The sequence below is a fragment of the Scyliorhinus canicula genome, chromosome 12, assembly GCF_902713615.1.
Source record: "Scyliorhinus canicula chromosome 12, sScyCan1.1, whole genome shotgun sequence".
NCBI classification, from domain to species: domain Eukaryota; kingdom Metazoa; phylum Chordata; class Chondrichthyes; order Carcharhiniformes; family Scyliorhinidae; genus Scyliorhinus; species Scyliorhinus canicula.
In genome coordinates this window covers 26,484,025-26,501,188 of record NC_052157.1, presented here as the reverse complement: position 1 = coordinate 26,501,188, position 17,164 = coordinate 26,484,025, and the positions used below count along the sequence as shown (strand labels likewise).

The following is a 17,164-nucleotide window of genomic DNA, read 5'->3' as shown; positions in this document are numbered from 1 at the left end:
TGTTGGAGCTTGTAGTAATCCACGGGAGGCAGGAGTTCCGTCACCACACCAATATTTATTTACATTAACGATATTACAGGAGCAGCTACAAACAGTGCTGCTAGCAGTCCAGTCAACTTAAGACTGGCTCACAAAGCCTACACAGGTGATTATATGGGCCCCCTCAATGAGCTATCATTGAGGGAGCTCATACTCCAATTGGCCAACCAATAAAGCCAATTGGAGTTCATTACAGAGCTGAAGCCAGACAGAGCAGGTGTACTGTTGATCTCTCTGCCATGAAAAGACAATCTCTTGATCATTTGGTGAATTCAGAATTCTAAATGTTCACAGTAGTGAATGTAAACTTAATGTGCTTCTGTTAAAAGGTGTTTCTTTTGTCTTCTTGGTGTTGTTTGGGAAGTTATTAAGAATTACTTAGTGTTGTATTCCTTGGGGGTTGTATTTGAATTGATGGTTGCTGAAATGTTCACTGTAGGTTAATAAGAACATAAGAACGTAAGAACTAGGAGCAGGAGTAGGCCATATAGCCCCTCGAGCCTGCTCCGCCATTCAATGAGATCATGGCTGATCTTTTGTGGACTCAGCTCCACTTTCCGGCCTGAACACCATAACCCTTAATCCCTTTATTCTTCAAAAAACTATCTATCTTTATCTTAAAAACATTTAATGAAGGAGCCTCAACTGCTTCACTGGGCAAGGAATTCCATAGATTCACAACCCTTTGGGTGAAGAAGTTCCTCCTCAACTCAGTCCTAAATCTACTTCCCCTTATTTTGAGGCTATGCCCCCAAGTTCTGCTTTCACCACCAGTGGAAACAACCTGCCCGCATCTATCCTATCTATTCCCTTCATAATTTTATATGTTTCTATTAGATCCCCCCTCATCCTTCTAAATTCCAACGAGTACAGTCCCAGTCTACCCAACCTCTCCTCGCAATCCAACCCCTTCAGCTCTGGGATTAACCTAGTGAATCTCCTCTGCACACCCTCCAGCGCCAGTACGTCCTTTCTCAGGGAAGGAGACCAAAACTGAACACAATACTCCAGGTGAGGCCTCACTAACACCTTATATAATTGCAGCATAACCTCCCTAGTCTTAAACTACATCCCTCTAGCAATGAAGGACAAAATTCCATTCGCTTTCTTAATCACCTGTTGCACCTGTAAATCAACTTTTTGTGACTCATGCACTAGCACACCCAGGTCTCTCTGCACAGCAGCATGTTTTAATATTTTATCATTTAAATAATAATCCCTTTTGCTGTTATTCCTATCAAAATGGATAACCTCACATTTGTCAACATTGTATTCCATCTGCCAGACCCTAGCCCATAAAAAAACCAACATAAGTGTACTTTACCTGAATGCTCGTAGTATTCGGAATAAAGTAAATGAGTTGACGGCGCAAATCACCGTGAATGACTATGATTTAGTGGCCATTACTGAAACATGGTTAAAGGATGGTCACGACTGGGAGTTAAATATCCGAGGGTATCAAACTATTTGGAAGGACAGAGTGGATGGTAAGGGAGGTGGTGTAGCTCTGTTATTTAAGGATTACATCCGGGCAATAGTTAGGGATGATATCGGTGCTATGGAGGAAAAGATTGAATCAATTTGGGTGGAAATCAGGAATAGTAAGGCGAAAAAGTCACTGATAGGAGTAGTCTATCGGCCACCAAATAGTAACGTTATGGTGGGGCAGGCAATAAGCAAAGAGATAACCGATGCAGGTAGAAATGGTACAGCAGTTATCATGGGGGATTTTAATCTACATGTCGATTGGTTTAACCAGGTCGGTCAAGGCAACCTTGAGGAGGAGTTTATAGAATGTATCCGCGATAGTTTCCTAGAACAGTATGTAATGGAACCTACGAGGGAACAAGCGGTCCTAGATCTTGTCCTGTGTAATGAGACAGGATTGATTCATGATCTCATAGGTAGGGATCCTCTCGGAAGGAGCGATCACAATATGGTGGAATTTAAAATACAGATGGAGGGTGAGAAGGTAAAATCAAATACTAGTGTTTTGTGTTTAAACAAAGGAGATTACAATGGGATGAGAGAAGAACTAGCTAAGGTAGACTGGGAGCAAAGACTTTATGGTGGAACAGTTGAGGAACAGTGGAGAACCTTCCAAGCGATTTTTCACACTGCTCAGCAAAGGTTTATACCCACAAAAAGGAAGGATGGTAGAAAGAGGGAAAATCGACCGTGGATATCTAAGGAAATAAGGGAGAGTATCAAATTGAAGGAAAGAGCATACAAAGTGGCAAAGATTAGTGGGAGACTAGAGGACTGGGAAATATTTAAGGGGCAACAGAAAGCTACTAAAAAAGCTATAAAGAAGAGTAATATAGAGTATGAGAGTAAGCTTGCTCAGAATATAAAAACAGACAGCAAAAGTTTTTACAAATATATAAAGCAAAAAAGAGTGGCTAAGGTAAATATTGGTCCTTTACAGGATGAGAAGGGAGTTTTAATAATGGGAGATGAGGAAATGGCTGAGGAACTGAACAGATTTTTTGGGTCGTCTTCACAGTGGAAGTCACAAATAAAATGCCAGTGACTGATAGAAATGAGGTTATGACAGGTGATGACCTTGAGAGGATTGTTATCACTAAGGAGGTAGTGATGGTCAAGCTAATGGGGCTAAAGGTAGACAAGTCTCCTGGCCCTGATGGAATGCATCCCAGAGTGCTAAAAGAGATGGCTAGGGAAATTGCAGATGCACTAGTGATGATTTACCAAAATTCACTAGACTCTGGGGTGGTCCCGGTGGATTGGAAATTAGCAAACGTGACACCACTGTTTAAAAAAGGAGGTAGGCAGAGAGCAGGAAATTATAGGCCAGTGAGCTTAACTTCGGTAGTAGGGAAGATGCTGGAATCTATCATCAAGGAAGAAATAGCGAGGCATCTGGATAGAAATTGTCCCATTGGACAGACGCAGAATGGGTTCATAAAGGGCAGGTCGTGCCTAACTAATTTAGTGGAATTTTTTGAGGACATTACCAGTGCAGTGGATAACGGGGAGCCAATGGATGTGGTATATCTGGATTTCCAGAAAGCTTTTGACAAGGTGCCACACAAAAGGCTGCTGCATAAGATAAAGAAGCATGGCGTTAAGGGTAAAGTAGTAGCATGGATAGAGGATTGGTTAATTAATAGAAAGCAAAGAGTGGGGATTAATGGGTGCTTCTCTGGTTGGCGATCAGTAGATAGTGGTGTCCCTCAGGGATCCGTGTTGGGATTTAGGACAATTGTTCACAATTTACATAGATGATTTGGAATTGGGGACCACGGGCAATGTGTCCAAGTTTGCAGATGACACTAAGATGAGTGGTAAAGCAAAAAGTGCAGAGGGCACTGGAAGTCTGCAGAGGGATTTGGATAGGTTAAGTGAATGGGCTAGGGTCTGGCAAATGGAATGCAATGTTGACAAATGTGAGGTTATCCATTTTGATACAGTAGTCCCCCGTTATACCGCGCTCCGCAATACCGTGGTTCGCGATATACCGCGGGGGGGCTTATGGACCCCAACTGTCAGTTGTGTCAATTTCAGCGGCCGGCTCACTTTGATCCGGAGAGGGAAGCTGCTCTCTCACTGAAACAATCAGCCGGCCGCTGAAGTTGACACTGCCGGCTGCTCTCTCCCTCCAATCAGAAACATTAAAACTTAAAAGTTGGATTGGAGGGAGAGAGCAGCGGGCAGTGTCAATTTCAGCGGCCGGCTGATTGTTTCAGTGAGAGAGCAGCTTCTCTCTCCGGATCAAAGTGAGCTGGCCGCTGAAATTGACACTGCCGGCTGCTCTCTCCCTCCAATCCAACTTTTAAGTTTTAATGTTTCTGATTGGAGGGAGAGAGCAGCCGGCAGTGTCAATTTCAGCGGCCAGCTCACTTTGATCCGGAGAGGGAAGCTGCTCTCTCACTGAAGCAATCAGCCGGCCGCTGAAATTGACACTGCCGGCTGCTCTCTCCCTCCAATCAGTACCCCAGCAGCCACAGCCTGAACCCCAGCAGCCACAGCCTGTACCTCAGCAGCCACAGTACCCCAGCAGCCACAGCCTGTACCTCAGCAGCCACGGCCTGCACCCCAGCAGCCACAGCCTGAACCCCAGCAGCCACAGCCTGAACCCCAGCAGCCACAGCCTGAACCCCAGCAGCCACAGCCTGAACCCCAGCAGCCACAGCCTGTACCCCAGCAGCCACGGCCTGTACCCCAGCAGCCACAGCCTGAACCCCAGCAGCCACAGCCTGAACCCCAGCAGCCACAGCCTGAACCCCAGCAGCCACGGCCTGCACCCCAGCAGCCACGGCCTGTACCCCAGCAGCCACAGCCTGAACCCCAGCAGCCACAGCCTGTACCCCAGCAGCCACAGTACCCCAGCAGCCACAGCCTGAACCCCAGCAGCCACAGCCTGAACCCCAGCAGCCACAGCCTGAACCCCAGCAGCCACAGCCTGAACCCCAGCAGCCACAGCCTGAACCCCAGCAGCCACAGCCTGAACCCCAACTACAGAGGGGAGGGGCGATGTGAGACCATGCTGGTCTTGCAGAGGCCCGTATGACCTCCTCCTGTGTTCTCTGCTCTCTCCCTCCAATCAGCCGGCAGTGTCAATTTCAGCGGCCGGCTCACTTTGATCCGGAGAGGGAAGCTGCTCTCTCACTGAAACAATCAGCCGGCCGCTGAAATTGACACTGCCGGCTGCTCTCTCCCTCCAATCAGAAACATTAAAACTTAAAAGTTGGATTGGAGGGAGAGAGCAGCCGGCAGTGTCAATTTCAGCGGCCGGCTGATTGTTTCAATGAGAGAGCAGCTTCCCTCTCCGGATCAAAGTGAGCCGGCTGCTGAAATTGACACTGTTTTAATTAGATCCACGATGGGGGTTTTAAATTTATTTAAAAATCTATGCTAGCGCTTCCCATTGTGAGTCTACGGGGGTCTGACCTCTCCCCCCGCCCCCCGTAGACTCTCAATGGGAAGCGCTAGCATAGATTTTAAAATAAATTTAAAACCCCCATCGTGGATATCCGCGGCTCGGTTGCAACGCGGGTGGCTGTCTTGGACCCCAACACCCGCGTTATAAAGGGGGACTACTGTAGGAATAACAGCAAACGGGATTATTATTTAAACAATTAAATATTAAAGCATGCTGCTGTGCAGAGAGACCTGGGTGTGCTAGTGCATGAGTCACAGAAAGTTGATTTACAGGTGCAACAGGTGATTAAGAAGGCAAATGGAATTTTGTCCTTCATTGCTAGAGGGATGGAGTTTAAGACTAGGGAGGTTATGCTGCAATTGTATAAGGTGTTAGTGAGGCCACACCTGGAGTATTGTGCTCAGTTTTGGTCTCCTCACTTGAGAAAGGACATACTGGCATTGGAGGATATGCAGAGGAGATTCACGAGGTTAATCCCAGACCTGAAGGGGTTGGATTACGAGGAGAGGTTGAGTACACTGGGACTGTACTCGTTGGAATTTAGAAGGATGAGGGGGGATCTTATCGAAACATTTAAAATGATGAAGGGAATAGATAGGATAGATGCGGGCAGGTTGTTTCCACTGGCGGGTGAAAGCAGAACTGGGGTGCATAGCCTCAAAATAAAGGGAAGTAGATTTAGGACTGAGTTTAGGAGGAACTTCTTCACCCAAAGGGTTGTGAATCTATGGAATTCCTTGTCCAGTGAAGCAGTTGAGGCTCCTTCATTAAATGTTTTTAAGGTAAAGATAGATAGTTTTTTGAAGAAAAAAGGGATTAAGGGTTATGGTGTTTGGGCCGGAAAGTGGAGCTGAGTCCACAAAAGATCAGCCATGATCTCATTGAATGGCGGAGCAGTCTCGAGGGGCCAGATGGCCTACTCATGCTCCTAGTTCTTATGTTCATTCACTTAACGTATCCAAATCCCTCTGCAGACTTCCAATATCCTCTGCACTTTTTGCTTTACCACTCATCTTAGTGTCGTCTGCAAACTTGAGACACATTGACCTTGGTCCCCAATTCCAAATCATCTATGTAAATTGTGAACAATTGTGGGCCCAACACTGATCCCTGAGGGACACCACCAGCAACTGATTGCCAACCAGAGAAACACCCATTTATCCCCACTCTTTGCTTTCTATTAATTAACCAATCCTCTATCTATGCTACTACTTTACCCTTAATGCCATGCATCTTTATCTTATGCAGGAACCTTTTGTGTGGCACCTTGTCAAAGGCTTTCTGGAAATCCAAATATATCTTATGCAGCAACCTTTTGTGTGGCACCTTGTCAAAGGCTTTCTGGAAATCCAGATATACCACATCTATTGGCTCCCCGTTATCTACCGCTCTGGTAATGTCCTCAAACAATTCCACTAAATTAGTTAGGCACGACCTGCCCTTTATGAACCCATGCTGTGTCTGCCCAATAGGACAATTTCCATTCAGATGCCTCGCTATTTCTTCTTTGATTATAGATTTCAGCATCTTCCCTACTACCGAAGTTAAGCTCACTGGCCGATAATTACTTGCTTTCTGTCTACCTCCTTTTTTAAACAGTGGTGTCACGTTTGCTAATTTCCAATCCGCAGGGACCACCCCAGAGTCCTGTGAATTTTGGTAAATTATTGCTAGTGCATTTGCAATTTCCCTAGCCATCTCTTTTAGCACTCTGGGATGCATTCCATCAGGGCCAGGAGACTTGTCTACCATTAGCCCCATAAACTTGCCCATCACTACCTCCTTAGTGTTAACAATCATCTCAAGGTCCTCACCTGTCATAGCCTAATTTCTATCAGTCACTGGCATGTTATTTGTGTCTTCCACTGTGAAGACCGACCCAAAAAACCTGTTCAGTTCCTCAGCCATTTCCTCATCTCCCATTATTAAATCTCTCTTCTCATCCTCTAAAGGACCAATATTTACCTTAGCCACTCTTTTTTGTTTTATATATTTGTAGAAACTTTTACTGTCTGTTTTTATATTCTGAGCAAGTTTACTCTCATAACCTATCTTACTCTTCTTTATAGCTTTTTTAGTAGCTTTCTGTTGCCTTCTAAAGATTTCCCAGTCCTCTCTTCTCCCACTAATCTTTGCCATTTTGTATTCTTTTTCCTTCAATTTGATACTCTCCCTTATTTCCTTAGATATCCACGGTCGACTTGCCCTCTTTCTATCGTCCTTCCTTTTTGTTGGTGTAAACCTTTGCTGAGTACTGTGAAAAATTGCTTGGAAGGTTCTCCACTGTTCCTCAACTGTTTCAACATAAAGTCTTTGCTCCCAGTCTACCTTAGCTAGCTCTTCTCTCATCCCATTGTAATCTCCTTTGTTTAAGCACAAAACACGAGTGTTTGATTTTACCTTCTCACCCTCCATCTGTATTTTAAATTCCACCATATTGTGATCGCTCCTTCCGGGAGGATCCCTGACCATGAGATCATTAATCAATCCTGTCTCATTAGTTCACTTCATAAAATAAACATTGTTTTGCTTTAAAAAATACTTTTCCATTTCTGCTGTACCACACCTGTAGAGTGGGCCGTGTGCTCCCCATACCACATCTATTAAAAGTTGTGGGTCAGGTGAACTCCATGATACACTTTGGGCTTCTCTAAACCCTGGCGCATAACATTTGCTATGAGGAAATTAGTAGTTAGGGGGTGGGGCCTTTGAGGGGTGGGTGGGGTGGGGTGTTATGTCCAGTATTTTTCTGTAAAGAATCAATGGTGTGACATTGCTCCTGTTCATTTATCCATAATCTGTTTAAGCCATGTTAAAATGTCTTCCAAAATGAAATCATATTAGAAGTAGACCACGGTACCAGTAACAAAACCAAGGTCCTGGCCAAGGTACAAATTGTAAAAGGAAGTCACTCTCCTGGCCAAGGAGAAGGGGCTAAGTTACTGAAACCAAGTAGAATATACTTTCCCTGTTTTGGCAAGTGTGACCAGTTTGAATACTGAATTTGATTTCACCCCCAACTAAAAACAGAATGTAATCATTAGTTTTATAACTGCATCAGAGAAATGCTGGGCAATTAAATCAAAAGTGTCAAAATATAATTACTGCATGTTCAATTAATACAACCACCAATTATGTGATTGGGTGTTGGCCACACAAGAATCACGTTTACTGCAATGGACAAGAGAATATATAAACAATCCCCACCCCAGGTATATGGGGCCGGATTCTCTGTCCCGCCGCACCCATTTTCTGGTGCATCGTGCCCCCACCGGCAGTGGAATCCTCCGTCCCAGCAGCCGGCCAATGGGGTTTCCCATTGTGGGCACCCCCAGCCTGTCGGGAAATCCGCGGGCATGTGCGCTGCCGGCGAAGCGGAGGATCCCCCCGACAGAGAATCCCGCTAATGTTGTCCATTATTCAGAACACAGCAAATTTCAAATACCTTTTGTTACAATGACGTAATTTTAATTTTAATTCTTGACCAGCTAAAAGATTATGCAAAATACCCAATTGTCAAAGCAGATTGCTCCATACTTGCATAGTGAAAACGGTCAGCTCAGTTGGCTGGACAGCTGGTTCATGATGCAGAGCAGGGCCAATAGCATGATGGGTTCAATTCCCCTACCGTCTGAGGTTATTGATGAAGGCTCCGCCTTCTCAACCTTGCCCCTCGCCTGAGGTCTGGTGACCCTCAAAGGGGAGAGCAGCCTATGGTCCTCTGGAACTCTGGCATAAACAACATGGCAGTGTGCTGGAATATGAAAATGTTTCAAGCGGTAAAATATGGCCAGTAAATATAACCGCTGATACACAAATGTCCACCAGATGGAGTCGGAGCATTTTTAAAGACACTTTTGAAGTTATGCCTTTCAAATAATAATGATAATCTTTATTATTGTCATACGTTGTCTTACATTAACACTGCAAAGAAGTTACATTGAAAATCCCCTAGTCGCCACACTCCGGTGCCTGTTCGGTACACTGAGGGAGAATTCAGAATGTCCAATTCACCAAACAAGCACATCTTTCGGGACCAGTGAGAGGAAACCGGAGCACCCGAATGAAACCCACGCAGACAAGGGGAGAACGTGCAGACTCCGCACACAGTGACTCAAGCCGGCAATCGAACCTGGGACCCTGGAGCTGTGAAGCTACAGTGCTGACACTGTGCTACCGGGAAAACGGATTTGTGCCCAATATTTCAAATGGACATACACTTGGGAAGCAGACAATATATGGGAATGTACATTGCCATTGAATGCAAGTCTAGCTGATACAGGTTGTGGGAGTCAGGTTAGAACTTCTGACCCTTCTGCCGCCAGGTGGCTTATTCTCAATTTGTTTTTATCTGACATAAATTATCTTCCTTGGAGCAAGTATCAGAACTTGTAAATAACTACAGAGCCTGCCACCAGAGAATTTACTGTTGACGAGAACACCCCAGATTGTAGTCAAGTGAAAAACCACAGCTGCGTAGAAGATAATATGTATATTGCTCTGAGTTAAGAAAAAAAGCAAAATCATGAATCTATCAGGCGGGCAAGTAATATTTTCCGAGATAAATTCTTCTCGTGGCTAAAGGCGCACTTTGGGTCATCCCTCATCTTCTGCCAATGGAACAGATGGCTGCAGATTCTCTACGCCTGAGCAGATTCAGTTGAGTGCCGTCCATCACTATCGAGTGAGCTAGGAGCCAGGCACCTCTGCTGCTGGGTCAGTGACACGGTGTTGGTTCTTTATGCGGGTCCCGTTATTTTGTCCACCTGGTTCTGGGGTGGGTTGATACCAGTTGCATCAATATTAGCTGTAGTAACGCAGAGCAGCTGGCATGATTTTTAAAGCTTTTTGTGTGTGTGTGGATTTTTCAGGTCTTCTGGAATGGAAAGGCCAGTTTTGCTCACAAGCTCTCCCATCTCACAGCATGATGGTACCGCGGTGAATGGCAGGCAGGGCAATGAGGCAGTGCACCAGGAGCCACTCAGTTAAAGTGGGCTTGAGCGTCTCTGACACTGTCCCCTTAATGCTTGATGGTTAGGTGCATTAACACCATCTTTGTTTCCTGGTGGATGAAGAAGCCTGAGGCAGAGTAATATTCTTCTGCAAGGTAGACCCAGGCCTCTGACGTGATGCGAAATGCTGCATATCCAACTCCAGTAACCTGGTTTTGGTTCCGTCAACTAATTGCAATTAGTTAACTTCTAGATAAACACCTTCAAGCTGATTTACTTTTATCTATTTTCAACTTGAACTTATTGGGCTATGGTCAACATTTCCCAAGGGCTCTGCTGCCTGAAGGTCCAAGGAAAGAGCCCTGGATGCATTCTAAAGCCCCTTCCCCATTATCCCAGTCCATCATTGGAAAGTTGAGACTCCAGCACAATAACACCTTCTGCATCTTTATCGATCCCTCGTACTCCTTTTTCCATCCCTTACTTCTGAGCACCTCATAGCCAGGCATATTTAGTTCACAGTGGCAACTCAGCTGAAAGCAAGTTTCTATCAAGACACCATCACATCCTTCAATTCTATATGATTGAATCTATTCCCTGACTTTATTTAAAATATTTTTCACACTTGTGTGTGATCACTGTAATCCTGATGTATTTGTGCGCCTCAGGACCATTTTCCCTTCTATTGTCTCCCCTTTTTTTCCTTCAGTTTCTTTCCCTTACTATTTTGGAATGCTTTTCCAATTTTCTATACTTATAATAATCTTTATTGTCACAAGTAGGCTTCCATTAACACTGCAATAAAGTTACTGTGAAAAGCCCCTCGTCGCCACATTCTGGCGCCTGTTCGGGCACACAGAGGGAGAATTCAGAATGTCCAATTCACCTAACAAGCACGTCTTTCGGGACTCGCGGGAGGAAACCGGAGCACCCAGAGGAAACCCACGCAGACACGGGGAGAATGTGCAGACTCCGCACAGACAGCGATCCAAGCCGGGAATCGAACCTGGGACCCTGGCATTGAGAAGCAACAGTGCTAACCGCTGTGCTACCATGTTGTCCTAAAACAGTTTGTTCAGCTCAGTATTCTCAAATAATATTATGGAAGCGCCCAACGTGAGGCTCGAACCCACGACCCTGGGATTAAGAGTCCCATGCTCTACCGACTGAGCTAGCTGGGCATATATGGAATTCTCCTATCTGAGACTTATGCCGGGATTTTCCAGCCCTGCCATGGTGGGATCCATTGTAGGGGATGTAGTGAGGTAGTGAAAACTCCATTGACTTTTGGTGGGATAGGATGATTCCGACAGCAGGTGGGCGGCAAAATCTCGCCTTAAGTGTGGTGGAGGTGGGAGGATGGAGCGTTTATCACTTGGTAGCTGGCAGGGAAAAAAGCCATATCTCCAAACCTCGACCTCATTAATTAGGCAGCCAGGAGTTTTACACTTTATTCGGTGGCAGGACAGGCCTGGATGGCGGCCGGTCTGCCGTCCTATCCGAGCACCATATTGAAAAGACACCCAACATCACTGGCTCACTGTTGAAGAAAGAAGATGGACCGAGATGGAGCTGATGGAACATTCTGAGGCTGGAAGACGGACATCCTCCAGCTCCACCTGAAGATACCTCCCCCAACAACAACATTCCCAAACTCTGCAGGCAGCCCCAGGGATTGTAAAGTGGAGCCAATTCCATTGTTGAGCTTTTCCTGCTCTAGAATTCGTAAGAAGTCTGAAGTTCTCCCTTCTACATTTTACCTACAGGTTATATGGGGGGATGTGTTTAATCTCACTATCCCACCCAAATGTTTTAGCGCGCGGTACCAGCAGTGATCCTGAGATTACTACCTCCAAGGTCCTGCTTTCTAAGCACCTGAATCCTTCAAACTCCCTTGACAAGAACCTCCAGCTTTTCTTCCCAATGTTATTGACTCTAACGTGAAACAGGGGTTTGGGCTGCTCGTCCATTCTTCACGGAATCTTCTTCATCTTTATGGAACTCATCCCATCACATGGGAAGCAAGAAACTGTTTGGGACCAGCAGTTGTGGTTGCAGTGAAAGGCTTTTGATCCTGATCTGAGTTCTTGTGATTTTCCACACCACATTTCATGGTATAACATTACCCCAATTAGGATGAATGAATCCCTAACTGCAGCCAGTTTTATCCAGTGGGTTCAATATGAAGTTGGGAACACATACTGATTTCATCTCAAATCCTCTCCGTTGGATGGAAGCGTTTCAACAAAGGTGAAAGGATAACAAATAGCCCATTGTGCCGCTCTTCTTGTTTCTGGAGAGGCGTAAGGAAATGGTTCATTCTTCATATTAACGTTTAGCTTTACCTTGTTAGGGACATTTCAGTTCGGGCCAATTTTGGTTACATTTCCAGGAAAATGAAAGGCAAAGTCAGGGCGGCACTGCTGGCCATGGCTTATTCGCTCATTCTTGCGAGCCAGCACATATCTCTCAGCAATCAGATAACTATGGATATGTTTTGTCCACCAAATCAAGTAGCTGGGGCATGAGATCATAACTCCTCCCCGGATGGTGGTGCAACATGCATGTCGAAATCCTTTTCTCCCTTTGGCAGCCTCGAGTGGATTGTCTTGACTGACAGTTCAGTCAAGGTGACAACTTGAGAAGCATTGCTCGTTAAAAGTTACTGCAGCTAACGGGATGAAATTAAATCTTTTCAGAGCAGGGGTGAAAGAAAGAAGAGAGGCGTTGAAGAAGAAACTGGAGGATAGACTTGAAATAGATGCTGGTCAGTATCCTTGAACTCAAAAGTTTTGTGGTGAATTCTTTAGCGATCAGTTTCACTGAAAGCTTTACGGGAGGTGGTGGCGTAGTGGCACTGTCGCTGGACTAGTAATCCAGAGACACAGAGTATTGACCTGGGTTTGATCCCTCCATGGCCCACGGTGAAATTTAAAGTAAAAAAAATTAGAATTAAAAGTCTAATGATGACCATTGTTGATTGTTGTAAAAACCCATCTGGTTCACTAATGTCCGTTAAGGAAAGAAATCTGCCATCCATACCTGGTCTGGCCTACATGTGACTCCAGACCCACAGCAATGTGGTTGACTAGAATCTTTCAAAAAATCTCTGAAATGGTCTTGCACAGGACTCAGTTCCAGGGGCAAGGGATGAGTAATAAATGTTGGCCCAGCCAGCGATGCCCACATCCCATGAATAAAGAAAAATTATATAAGTAAATATGATTAGCAATAGTTATCACTGTATTGGTAATAATTTCAGGCATGTCTAATACATATGAAAACCAACAAACCCTATCGCCTTGTGGAATAATGTATAAACTTATAAATAAGGTCCACTGCCTAACAAAATTACTCAGCAAAGAAATGACACAATACAGAGATACTTTGGTAGTTGGTCAAATATGTACTCGGCCGCCATCGGTCACTAAATGAGGTAAGCAGATTTACAAAGAATAAGCCTTCACTTACGGCATATTGAAACTTTTCATTGTATTCGCGGTTGTTGGCTATCACCCGCCGCTCCTCCTCTGAAAACCAAAAAGACAAGTAATTCAAACAATGTACAAACACTGTTCCTCATGTAGTTAGAATGTGAAGAAGTGGTGCAATCAGATCATCCAGTTAAAGGGAATTTGTAACACCTCCATTAGAGTCCTCGCAATGATGTTCCTTATTTCCAAAGTATCTCCTCAACAAGTCAAAAAGTTCTTTATTTCTGGCGGGTAGGAACGGTCATCAGTGTTGGCACGAACATATATCCTTGGCTGCTCTGTAAGCCAGACTGCCTCAAGCAGAATGAGTACAATTGTTACTCGGTTTTCAAACACTGGAACACCCATGTGTGAATTCAAGAGGTCAGAAGGACTGCTTTACTGTTGTCCCACCTCTTCAATCCAAAAGAAATATTAATATTGCAGTCACATTGCCATTTTTACACTGGCACCTAGTCCGTTTGGGTGTACAAAGAGATGGGAAAACGTCTTCATAATTTACGAGTTAGGAACCTCAATTATAGACAGGTATTTGTCCCCATTGTACTTTCTGATCCAGTTTTATTCAGTCTCAGAATCCAATTAAAATAACCTAAATGTGATTTTCTAATTAACGAGGCAAGGCTGATTTTAGATCAGAGTGCAGATTTCAGGTCCTCTGGTTTGTCATTATAACAAGAGATGATTGTTCTTGTGAGCATCACAGCACAAACACTATTTGACCTGAAGGGACAGACTATTCCCATTTTGTAGGACAAAGTTAGTGCCTAAATCCATACTGGAGACCTTACAAGCTTTTTATCTCACTATTTATCATTCAGAGAAGTGCTCTGCCATCTCTGATGTTTTCAAAGTCTGTCACAGAATCACATTCCATAAATCTGACTCCACAAAAAAATATATTGAGGGAGGTTTGCTTCTCGTAATAATTGGCTTCCATTTTTACCCATAATCTTGCAGTTCAACATTCCCAGCTCTAGACATATCCCATGCTTCGTTGACAGCCTCTGATTAGCTGGCAGGATTCCAGTGCAATAGGCAGATATCGCCACCCCGAATAAAACAAAACTTTTACTTTCACACACTGCTTTAGCCAATGACTACGATCGGCAGGTTGCGAGGCCACATCCTGCATGCAGATACCAGGTGCACAGTATTAGGTTTAACCCTAATCTGCAGCATTAATCAGACATTCGCCAGAACAAACTTTATGGACCAGATGTAAAATGACAAAGTGAAGTTATGAGGAAGTTGTCAACAAAAGCCCATTTTACTAACTGAGTTCTGAGGAACAGTGTCATCGGCCTACATTTTGCTCCAATGGCACAGTGACACAGTGGTTAGCACTGCTGTCTCGTAGCGCCAGGGACCCGGATTTGATTCCAGCCTTGGCTGACTGTGTGGAGTTTACACATTCTCCCTGTGTCTGCGCAAGCTTTCTCCGGGTGCTCTGGTTTCCTCCCACAGTCCAGGTTAGGTGGATTGGACACATCAAATTGTACTTTAGTGGCCAAAGATTTTCAAAGTGCGCAGGTTAGATGGGGTTGCGGGGATAGGGTAGGGGAGCGGACCTAGGTAGAGTGCTCATTCAGAAGGTCGGTGCAGATCCGATGGGCCGAATGGCCTCCTCCTGCAGGGATTCCAAGGTAAGCTTGTAAGAGCGAGGGTTTACCTCTTGCTGATAACACAAAAGAAAATATTACATTGAACCCATGGTCAAGTCTAAACTGGCACATGAATTGATATAGGAATCACCCTTCGAGCAGTGCAATGGTGGATATGTGAAACTTTCTTGTTCATATTAATGCAATTTAGCTATTGTTAAATAATTTCAAATTAGAGAAATAAACATGTTGTGTTAAAATGTTAGCATGGGTGAAAAGTTAAATGAACACGTTAAATAGTACATCCCAAAGGTAATTATGCACAAAAACTTCTGCCACCAGATGGTTCATTTGGACTGAATTAACTATGTAAATAAACTATTTGACTCGATTTACAAGAGAAAAACAATTGCCTTTTCAAGATTGGCTCAGTAAGAATCAAGCCACAAAATGATAAAAGGTTTCCAAATAAATTATGACAACTATGTTTAGCTGCAAGTTATCCTGTTGGCAATGAAACAATAGTACATTTGAAAAACATGTTCCTCCTGTTTTGTCCTGTTGCCTCACTGGTTATCTCTTAGCTCTTTCCAGCTGTAACTGAAAAAGGCCACACTTCCTTTCCAAGACAATGAGAGCTGAAAACAGTTGCGGGCCATTTCCTTCAACGTATGTACAGGGAAAACCTAGATCAAAAGATATTCAGTCACAAATTAACACCCTTAAAAGGCTTTTCTGCAGCGGAAAGATGCCCAGATTACCAGCTTCCCCTGAATATCCAAATTAGTATTTCTCCCTGAAGGTAACATTGCAATCATCATTCCGAAGGAGAAGCAAAATCAATTCCAGAAGGGAAGAAAACTTCATATGTTCAAATCCCAGTAAGGATCAGTATTTACTGCAGCCGCCAGGATTAGCGGAGTTCCATTTTAAGGTATACAAGATCAGTTTGGACAAGTTTCACTGGTACCCTTTTCCAAATTTTGATGTTTTTTTTCCATTTGGGATGCCAGAACATTGCCAGGATTCCAGTGACTGCAGCTGCTGTGATAACGGGCAGCACACACTGCAGCCTTGACTGAGAACGAACCCGCAACTGCATACATGGCAAATCCTCCATTCCATTTTAAGATAGCTCTGCAGAATGATAGTTCTGGCCCAAAAGTAAAAATTCTAAATTGGGGCAAGGCCAATTTCGAGGGTACTGGGCGAGAACTTTCAGAAGTTGATTGGTGGTGCCTATTTGCAGGCAAGGGGACAGCTGGTAAGTGGGAGTCTTTCAAAAAGGTGTTAACTAGGGTTCAGAGACTGATTCTTTTAGAGTGAAGGGTAAGGCTGGTAGAAGGAGGGAACCCTGGATGACTCGGCATATTGGGGCCATGGTCAAAAGGAAGAAGGAGGCGTGTGACTTGCATAGGCAGCTGGGATCAAGTGGATCCCGAGAAGAGTATAGGGCTTGTCGGAATAGAGTTAAGAGAGAAATCAGGAGGGCATAATGTGGTCAAGCAGGTTGATTGTCAACCTGTAAATCCTTCCAACATTCCAATGGCTGGTGGTAGGATTGTGAGAGACTCCTGATCAGCAATGCTTGATGTGGAGTGGTGCCCCTCAAGCTGTAAGCCCCTGGTGACAGACTAGCAGCAGGCAGTGAAGAAGGCAAATGGTATGTTGGCCTTCATTGCAGAGGATTCAAGTACAGGAGCAGGGGGTGTCTTGCTGCAGTGATACAGAGCCTTGGTGAGACCACACCTGGAATACTGGCTGGGATTCTCCAGTGTTGTGTGTGGTAGTATGACTAGAGCAGGGGTGGGCAAACTACAGCCCGCGGGCCGCATGCGGCCCGCCAAAGGTCTTTATGCGGCCCACCAAGATTAAATCATTAAAAAAAAAATTTAAAACATTTTTTTTTTTTAATTGTTTATATTTTTTTTATAAGGTTAATGGGGGGGGGGGGGCTGTTGGATTACTGGTATAGGGTGGATACGTTGACTTGAGTAGGGTGATCATTGCTCGGCACAACATCGAGGGCTGAAGGGCCTGTTCTGTGCTGTACTGTTCTATGTTCTATATGAGGCGCCCAGAATCATAACCGGGTGAAGCGCCATTTTTGAAAAGTAGAGAAAAAGAGGGCTAAAGGCAGGATGCCGGCGGGGGAAGCGCTGAGGTATA

The 17,164-nt window shown here is 44.6% G+C and overlaps 1 protein-coding gene and 1 non-coding gene across 4 annotated transcripts in view; both read right to left on the bottom strand.

Moving 5' to 3' along the window:
- atp8b4 (ATPase phospholipid transporting 8B4) overlaps positions 1 to 17,164 on the bottom strand; it is a 372,477-nt gene that overhangs the window by 153,677 nt on the left and 201,636 nt on the right. For all 3 annotated transcript variants that reach the window (XM_038813489.1, XM_038813490.1, XM_038813487.1), the window contains one exon: positions 13,369 to 13,427. In XM_038813489.1, coding sequence (XP_038669417.1) covers positions 13,369 to 13,427 — 59 coding nt within the window. The remainder of the gene's footprint in view (positions 1 to 13,368; positions 13,428 to 17,164) is intronic.
- On the bottom strand, positions 11,006 to 11,078 carry trnak-cuu. The gene has a single exon. It is a non-coding gene; the product is annotated as a tRNA-Lys (tRNA).